The sequence below is a fragment of the Geospiza fortis genome, unplaced genomic scaffold (assembly GCF_000277835.1).
Source record: "Geospiza fortis unplaced genomic scaffold, GeoFor_1.0 scaffold281, whole genome shotgun sequence".
In the NCBI taxonomy this organism is placed as follows: Eukaryota; Metazoa; Chordata; class Aves; order Passeriformes; family Thraupidae; genus Geospiza; species Geospiza fortis.
In genome coordinates, this window is record NW_005054340.1 from 34,781 (window position 1) to 44,391 (window position 9,611).

General features: G+C 46.1%; 1 protein-coding gene across 1 annotated transcript in view; it reads right to left on the reverse strand.

The window, feature by feature from the left end:
* Positions 1-2,185: 2,185 nt before the first annotated feature.
* The window catches only part of LOC102043298 (serine/threonine-protein kinase SBK2-like), a 7,994-nt gene continuing 568 nt past the window's right edge, over positions 2,186-9,611 (reverse strand). Inside the window, exons 2-4 of the mRNA XM_005422575.3 lie at positions 3,918-4,113; positions 3,012-3,214; positions 2,186-2,755 (exon numbers count right to left, since the gene is read on the reverse strand). Of these exons, the coding sequence (XP_005422632.1) occupies positions 2,186-2,755; positions 3,012-3,214; positions 3,918-4,104 (960 nt within the window). The 5' untranslated portion in view covers positions 4,105-4,113. The remainder of the gene's footprint in view (positions 2,756-3,011; positions 3,215-3,917; positions 4,114-9,611) is intronic.

Consider the following 9,611-nt stretch of genomic DNA (forward strand, 5'->3'; position numbering starts at 1 on the left):
ATCCTTACTCTCTACCCCTCCTTAGCCATGCAAGGAGCCCATTTGCCTTTTTTAACAGGACAACACAGTAAGAACTCATGTAATCTTGTGTGTCCTCTGTGACTTGGCAAGTTTTTAGGGATCCTTTTGTAAGGATGCCTTTTATTCTTACGTGTTCCTACCTAATTATGTTTCTCCTGCCTGTAAGAAAATGTATTTTGTTTGAATATACTTATCCAGTTATCTAGATCTCTTTGAGTAGCCTGTTCCTCTTGCAACCACCCTATTCGTGCTTGTGTCATCTGCAGGGTTTTACCTCCTTTGTACTTTCCTTAAAATCATGGTTGGAAATGTTAACCAGTTTTCGTTTAACAACTGATCCCTGCAGAAACCAAAAAAAATCGAGCATTCCAAGCAGACAATTATCTCTTCTGCCTATCGAAAGTTCTCAATCCACTTAATCTATATTTTATGGACTTTGCATCTTCTGAATCAATACAACATATCATAATTCTCTTTTTATTGATAGGTCATGCCTTACAAAAACTCTGTACCATAACACTATGAATTTACTATATCAAACACGACTTTATTATAAAATTGAATGTCTCATTCCAAAAAGCCACATTCCTATTCCGTAATTCTCCATTAGCTAACATCTGTAACAAATGCTTTTTCCATTATTTTTCACTGGACACTTGCCAGCTACCTGGCCTTTAGATCCATTTGTCTTAAGGCTTCTCCGCTTTAAATGCAGGAACCATGTTGGCATCTTAACATTTCTCTGCTATTCCTATAGTAATTAAAATAGTAATTAAAGCCAAATCTCAGCAGGCTGGAGTTGAGCAGCATTTATTATGCTTTCAAGTAATGAAAAATTCTAAGAGATGGAAGTAAGCAGAAGAAAACTGTATCTTGGACAGTGTGAGCATAATGCTATTTGGTAAGGTAGGTTGGCGAGTTGGAAGACTCAAGACATAAGTGATGTACAGAACAGGAGCAGCACAAAATAGTAGTACAGAGGTGATGTTGCTGAGAGAGGAGTGAGCAAAAGGTGTTTACCAGGAGATGGGCAGTGTTAGTAGAAAAGTTAAGTAATGCTAAAATGCCAGTGGGCGAGAAGAAGCTGGAAAAAAAAAGCTGCAGGTTAGGGAAGCATAGAAGAAAGACTGTGTACAGGAAAGGGTCTGACATGAAAAAAAAGCTGAAATGCTAGAAAGTATTGTGCTGGGACACTGCATTTTTAGAAGTTATGAAGCCCCTGAAAGTGAAAAACAAGCTGTGAATGTTTCCAGCAAAAGACCAGGTTAAGTGCAGGAAGGGATTATTACCCAGCAAAATCCTGGGGATTGAAAAGAGGTAGAAAAGTAAAAATGGCTACTAACCCCTAATTCCCTCTTTGCTACTACTTTTCAGGATTAAAATGCGCACCTAGGAGGATATTGGGGCATTAGGAGAGGTGTGTGTCTAAGGAAGGGTTAAAGAAGTGATAGGAAAGGGGAAAAGAAAGGTCTTGTAAAGGGGCAGCCAGGCATTTAAAGGAGCATGAAGGACACTGTCTTAGGACCTGAAGGCAGTACAAGAGAAGACATGTGCTTGGGCTGGCATGAGATAACCATGAACGTTACCCAGCCATCATCCATGGCCACATGCTGGGGTCTCCCCAGCCCCTCCACCCCGAAGCCACCCTCCAGGGGTCCTGGTACAGGCACAGGCAGCATTCAGAAATGGCCCCTGCCTTGGACAGCTTGTCCTGAGACAGCTGCCAGTTCTGACATGCTCCCTGCTTTCCAACAGCAAGTGGGTCCCAGCAAGCATTTATTATGAGGGAAAACGAGCCACATACAGAAACACAAAAGTACGTATTTTACATATTTACTTTTTGAGGCACAGCAGGTGCTGCAGCCTAAATAACTCCCTGGAGTTCCCGTGGCTAGGAAACAAGTGGATGCTTCACACGCAGTCATTTCCAAGAGAAAGATGTTTCCAAGCCACAAGGAGGCTGCACTGGGCAGCACTGAGTCCTGGGGTGAGGGCCATCCTCTGGGGAAGGAGCTTGGCTTTGTGCTGCAGGGACAGTGCTGCAGAGAAGTTGTTCTCTAGGCCACCACAGCCTCTCACGGCCAGGCCACCATGGTGCCCAAACCCTGAAGCCCCTTGCAGGCTGCGACCCTCCTTCCCTCCTTCCTGCCATGGGGAGCAGGCCCTAGGACTTCACGGCAGCCTCCTCACCGCGCCCACCCTCCAGCCTCCAAGGGCAGCTGACGTAGCGCAGCACCGCGCTGACCGGGCCGCGCTTGGCGGGATCCAGAGCCAGCAGGCTCCGCAGCATGCCAGCAGCCTCGGCCGTCAGGCGCCTCCAGTGCCGGGGCACGTCCTTCTCCAGGCCTGTTTCCTGCCACTGCATGAAGTCCTCAAAGAAAGGGTCCTCTGGCAGGCTCTGCTCCCAAGGGAAGTAGCCGGTCAGCAGGCAGAAAAGCAGCACTCCGAAGGCCCAGGCATCCATGCTGGTGTCGATGGGCACCCCCTGGGCATCAGCAGTGTTGCTCAGCTCGGGGGCGGTGTAGGGGATTACCCCGGCCACCAGCTTGAGCTTGGTGCCCTTGGGCCTCGTGAGGCCGAAGTCAGTGAGTTTGACGAGCCGGCAGTCGGGATCAAAAAGCAGCACATTCTCAGGCTTGATGTCGCGGTACACCAGCCCCCGGCTGTGGATGAACTCCAGTGCGCTCACCAGCTGCTTGGCACACTGCTTTGCAGCCGGCTCAGGGATCCCATCCTGGGCAGGGAGAGAGACAGGCAGGATGGCACGCGTGGGGCACCTCAGCAGCCCTGTCAGATGGGCTCTCACCAGAATGCTCTGCACTGGGAAAGATCTTTGGATTTCTCACCTTGCAAGCCCAAGGCTGCTTCAGTGCTGCAGACCCCAGATAGATCCACAGCCATTGCCTTTATCTCCCTCCCTCTGACCCAGCCAGCCTCCAGAGGGGCCAAATGCTACAGCCCAGTCCCCATGGCCTTGTGGCAACACTCACGCGGGGTTTGATGATCGAGATGAGGTCTTTGTGCAGTGCTGGTTCATAGAGGAAGCCATAGTACTGGCTGGACTCAATGGCAATTCCAAACATGCCGATGATGGCTGGGTGGGTGGCGAGGGACAGCGCTACACAATACTCATACAGGAACGTGTGCAGCTTGGTACTGGCTTTGGGTAGCAGCTTGAGAGCCATAGGAGTCCCTGGGAATGGGAAGAGTGAGTTTGACTCCTCTGGAAGTGACACCAAGGCAAGACAGAGCAGCCACAGATCTAGGCAGTCACAGCCACAGGGAGGTCTCTGTTCCAAAGCTTGCATGGGTATATCCTGTGAACACTAGGTCTGGGAACAGGCACTGCTGCTGGTGTGAGTTTTGAGCCCTGGGCAGAGTAGGGACATTCAGGATAAATGGGCCCATCAGTCTGAACTGGGACTACTGGGGAAGATCAGTGTCAGGGCACTCATAGAGCCAAGCCAGGACCTCCATTCACACCCTCTGTCCATGGGCCTTAGGGCACCACTTCCGATCAGGCCTGGGGCTCCTTGACTGAGCCCTGTGGTGGGACTGCTGTTTCCATCTATATCACATGCATGTTGGTGCATATCTGTGAATTCTCTTGATCCTGTCTTGTGGATTAACTTCCCAGCTTGACCTTGGACCTGTCTTATCAGTATAACCTTGCCAGATAATCTCGGCTGCCCCCTGACATCCCCTGTCTCCTGGCTGGATGTCATGGGATGGTCCCTAGGTGGGGAGGTCCCCATCCTGCTGGTCTCCCTGGGGATCCTCCCTGCCATGCCTGGTGTCTGTCCCCAACATGCCACCAGCCCATCTCATGCCCCGTGCCCTGGTGAGCGGAGAGGAGACAAGGCACAGTAGTTCTCAGGGCACAGTCAGCTCCTTACCTCTCTGCCTGTGAGTCACTAGCATCACATGGCCATACTTGCCCCTGCCCAGCTCCCGAACAACCTCATAGTGCTCAGCCACCTCGGCGCGCACCAGGCTCTGAGCGGTGATCTCCAGGAGCTCCTCCAGCTTGGTGGGTGCTGCTCTCTCTGGCACTGCTGCGGTCACAGCTGAGCTCTCGGCCATCGCTGAGTGCTGCAGGAACACCACAGCACGCACAGAGAAAGTCAGATCAAACATGCACAGAGTCAGGAACATCACAGCATGCACAGAGAAAGTCAGATCAAACATGCAACACAAACCATGCCATGGCAGGGCACATTTCTGCCACTTGGAGCCCGAGCACTCTTGCTGCTGTGCTAGAATTGAATTTGCACTTTTATACAGCACATCTCTGGGCAAAGCCTCTCATCATAGAAAAGGTCTCTGTACCTCCTCCAGCCCCCTAATCCTTTTGCCTAACATTAGACAACAGGAAAAACATTAGCAGAGTCCCAGATGTTCAAGTGTGACCCAGTCATCCCCCCTTGCACTCCTTAGCCTACTGCAGCAAGACCTCATCTCTCTACTCAGTATTCCACCTCTACTGTTTACTGGAGAAAGTCCTTGAGGCAGCAGATGAGACAGACATGTCCCTTAGGCACAGGCACGTGACAAAAGGCAGAGTGCCCTGGGGAAGCCAAAGGGAGCTCAGTACCTCACATGCCTGATGACATTTCTGACCAAAAGTCATGCCTCTGTGCAGCCAAGTAACTTATACAGGAAGTAACCTAGGACATCAATGGCATTTTGAGCTCTAGCCAGCTGCTTCAGACCCATTTCAGAGAAGTGTTTTTTCTTTTTTCCCAGCCAGCTACAAGGCATCATTTTAAGGCCTCTGTGGCAGCACTCCCTGTCTACGTCCCTGTGCTCTGAACAAGGCACTTTGGGCCTGGGACTTCCTCCTGGCCTTGGAGCAAGGTCACAGAACCAGAGTCACAGGATTGTGAATTCCAGAAGGTATTTCTGGAGACCTCTTACTGCAACATCCTGCACAGAGGAGGGTTATCTACAGCAGGTTGTCTGGTGCTTAGCCCAGTTTTAAATATCTACAAGGATGGGGACTCCACAGCTGCTGTGGGTAACCTGTTTCAGTGTTCAATCACCTTTGTGGGAGAAAAGATTTTAACTTATGCTTAAATAGAAATTGTGTTTCAGGCCCACTGCCTCTAGTTCTGTCACTCAGTATCATCTGATACTGTGATACACCTGGTTGTGTGTTTTTGCAGGTATTCATATGCATCAATCAGATGATCCCCTCAATCCTTCTGTTCTTGAGGCTGATGAAGTCCCAGCTCTGTTACCCTCTCCTCCTATGAGAGATGGTCCCATATCTTAACTGTCTTCACAGTCTGGCTTTGTTCCAGTATGTCCACATCTCTCTTCTGCAAAGGAACCCCACTGCTGCTAAATCCAGCCATTCTTCAAACTAAATTTGAAAAAAAAGGAATTATTTAGACCTGGGATATCTACAACAAGGCTGAATTTCTATAGGAGCCTGGGACTATTTGTGGGAAACTTCCTCTTCTCTTCCCTTCCCTCCCTCCTAGACTGCCTTTCTAAATCTTATCCACTTCAGAAGTGCCAAGTAATTGGCCCTACTTTTCTGCAAGAGCAAAGCAATAAAGTGAATGAGCCATCTTGGAAGAACAGATCATCCAGAGGATATGGGTAGAGTTTCTTGAGGGCCTGTGACCTGCGGGTCTGATCAGGGCTCCTTATGAAGGAAGGCCCAGCTGCAGTCACTCCAGAACAGTTTGCAGACTTTGGCCCTTGCTGCCCTTGGAGTCATTAACTACAAGAGAAAGTCCATACTTGAGAAAATAGCTGACATTGTCAGGTATTTCTTTGAGATGCTGCTGTGATTAGCTAGGAAGGTAAGTGAGGATCAAATTTGGGTCACTGCTGAGTAGAGTGTGTCTGGGTGCTCTGCACCTACTTGCGATACCTTCTAAAGTGTCATTTTCCCTTTGCAGATTGACGAGCACTGAAGAGGAGGTCACCAAGGCCCTGGCCATGATGCATTCACCATTTGGCTGTGCTGTACTGAAGGCAGCAGGCAGAGTCCTATTCAAACCTGTTCTTTGCTCCACTATCCTTTCCATGCTTCATCCCTGCTAAAGCTCTTGTTTCCAGGCTGCTGACTGTGAGAAACTGTAATTCCTCAAAAGAATCTCTAATTACAGCACAAAAAGCTCACATCCTTTTCACCATCACAAGATACTTCTGAACCATCTGAGAAGCTGAGGGGGATCTAACCTATGGAGATACAATGTCTTAGTCCAGGTAATGTTATTCTGGTTCTTCAACCGAAATGATTAATATATTTAGTGCAGAGAAACACTTCATACATGTCAAAAGCCAAAGACAGTGTGATCTTTGTGTAACAGAGGCAGTGCTATGATAACAGAGTACAGAGGTGTTTAGCTTGGAAGGGACCTCTTGAGATCATCTAATCCAAGTCCCCTGCTCAAGCTGCAGCAACTGAAGCAGGTTGTCCAAGAAGGTGCTCAGACAGGTCTTAAATATCTCCGTAGATGGACACTCCCATCAATGATCGCTGCTTAGAAAAGTCTGGCTCCCTTTTCTTCATTACCTCTCATCAGATATTTATATACACCAATAAGATCCCCTCTGAGCCCTCTCTTTTTCAAGCTGAAGAGTTTCAGCTGTTTCAGCCTCTTCTCATATCAAAGATACTCTATTAAAAATGGCCTTGAGCATATGACATGTGGGGTCCACTGTCTGGTCTGACCTTCTACAGGGCCTTAACACAAACCAAATAACATATCATTTGGGGCATCTCTTTCAAAAAGTCATTCAGGCTTGATCCAAAGACAGTTGGTCAATTATAAATGCCAGTGTGAACATTCTTGCTGTTAGGTATTTATATGATAACCTAATCTGAATTTACCTAACCTGCTGCTGAAGTTTCTCAGATAGAGAAATGAGGTTTCTAATACCTGTTAAATTTCTCCAGACTCTTGCAGGGTTTATATGCACTGTGGTCAGAGGTATGACCACAGGCTATGAGAACATATTTTCAATTAATTAGGTTGTGTTAAACTACCAGACTTGAAGCTCAGGCTATCCATTTAACTGATGCTTTACTTAGGCTTCACAAAGCATCTGTCATGCTGTGCTTCTGTAGTGCCTGCATCATTTACTTAAAAAACAGATGTGATGCTGCCACAAAATGTGGTCACATTTTGAACTGAGAATAAGCATCTCTATGCTCTCTGATGAAAACACCTCTCAGCCTTCTTATTGGTTCAATGCCTTCCAGTAACTTTCTAATTGTCAAACCAAGCTCTGCGATTGTCCAGCCTGCTTGTCCAGCTCTCGGATCTGTTTCATGGCTCTTTTCTAAAGTCTCATCATTTTTGTCCTCCCATCCCACACGTTAAAACCCCAGCTCTCTTGGGGGGAATGCCTCCCATCACACATTCAGCTAGAATTCCCCCTGCCTCATGCTGTGGCCTCAAGATCTCTTTGCAGGACTGACACACAGGCTGCACTACCTTATATGTCCATTATGAGTCCAGAGTTCTGCCAAATTACTGGGGAATGTTGGGGGGAAAAATAACTGCCTCTTCATGTCCCTTTATGGATGCTGCCTACCTGGTTTCTACGTGAATATTTTTGCACCATGTTTAGTAAAGCACATTTTGCTCAAATGGATTTAGTGCACCAAGTAATTCAGATCACTTCACCCAGTTGTTATCAGACTTCTGCTTCAGGGCTGTGTAAGGACCCCACCTGCAGGCACCTCCCACCAATCTCTAAATTGTTGGTTTGAAGCAGTTCTCATCCTGGTATTGGTTCATACAGCAGCTGCCAGAAATGTCCCATTCACTGGTCATTTCCTGAAAGTTAGCTGTACAAATTCACCCTCACATTGGTCTAAACCAAGAAGCCACACATTTTTAATTAATTATTTAAAAGCCCAGTATATAGTGGAAAATACCATATTTTATGGTTGTTCTCACCCCACACAATTAATTTTTTTCAATCCTAACTCTGTTATAATACTTTTACCTTTGTCAATGATGTAGAAGAAAACACTGAAATAATCCAGAAAATATTTGCAAATGGCACAAAAAGGGTTTGGGTAGGCAATGTGTTGCTTGGTAAAACGAGTGCATGCACATACACAGATACAAAAGCATTCAAAATGACCAAAGAAGTCAGGATTTTAGTCTGGCATTGAATGGGTGATAGGGGAAAAAAAACCAAAAAAGGTCATATTTATCAGACACCTCACACATCTAGGTTCTTCATGCTGCTTAATGGGCACTATGTAAATCCAGAAATGCAGATTTGGAATAGCCTCACTACCTTTGCAGGCCTTAAAACATTGGATGATACAGAATTGCAGTAGAAATAATCTACAGTGATATAGATACACATCTTAATGTTACAGATACAAGTCTAAGAGCATAACAGATCAAGGGTTACTGATGTTACAGATTCCACTTTTGCATTCACTCTGCTAAAGAGAATGCTTGAAAAGATTCAGATGCAGGAAACATCAGAAGTGAGAGGCAAACTAACATTTTCCAGACGCTAAATTAAGAAAGTAAGCTTCACTGTAAACAAAACAAACAAGAAAAAAAAGCAGAGACAGCTGTTCAGTTTCACGTAGGCTGAGATGATTGTAACAAAAGAAGAGATCTGTTCTGAGGCCATGTGCCTCTTACAGTGAACTCCAGTTTCTGCAGAGGTTCCTACATACAGATGCAATGAGACAGTCTGAAATTTAATCTCCAAAAATCAGCTGAGTTAGGGAAGCTGTATTTCTGAAGAGCTGACCACCTGTTAACAGCTTCTGCACAACTGAGAATATCACACCAGTGGAATTTGTACTTTTATAATAAATTTATTTTTCCATTTGCTCTGCTTTGTATTCTTTTTTTATCTACCTTTTATGATGTTTCTTGAAATGTTAAAAATACATTGATATGAAGAAAGCCTGGGTAAATTTCCTGAACTCTTCTGGAGACTGATAGATCAACAGAACCAGTTACTGGATGTTTTCTATCTTTTTAATGAGATTGGTGAGCCCACAGTTCAGCAAGCTACCTCTGGTGTCCCCAGTTTGACAGAAAAAGGACAAGAGAAATGCATGGCAATGGCAAGAGGGCTGAAAATTACAGGGGAAACTTCCAGGGGTGCTTTATAACTTATCAAACAGAGAGTGAAGAAGTTACTCTATCATCTGTATACACCTTTCTGAGTACTAGAATTTCACTAAAAAGGGCTCTCCCGGTTAGGCAGAATCATTATAATAAAACCAATAGATGAAGTTGAAGCGAGGCCATTTCAGACCCCCGCTATGGTGCAGATTCTGTGAAGAAAGATATTTGCCCCTAAAAATCTCATCAAACTTGTGGAAGAATATCCTTCCATCTTTGTAACTTTTGGTGCAAGAATGGCATCTTTTTTTCCCTAAAAGGTCCACTCTGGTGCAAACCATGTTTAATACAACAAGCAGTAAGAACAGATTACCACAACGTTTGCTTGTGGCCTTATTGCTGGTAGATTTATGAGCTTCTTTCTAAAACTGGTCAGCAGGCTAGTGCTTAATCTCGCTGCAGAGAACGGCAGGGCTGTGCCCGTAGCAGAGCTGCTGCTCTGGGCAGAGCCATCCAGCA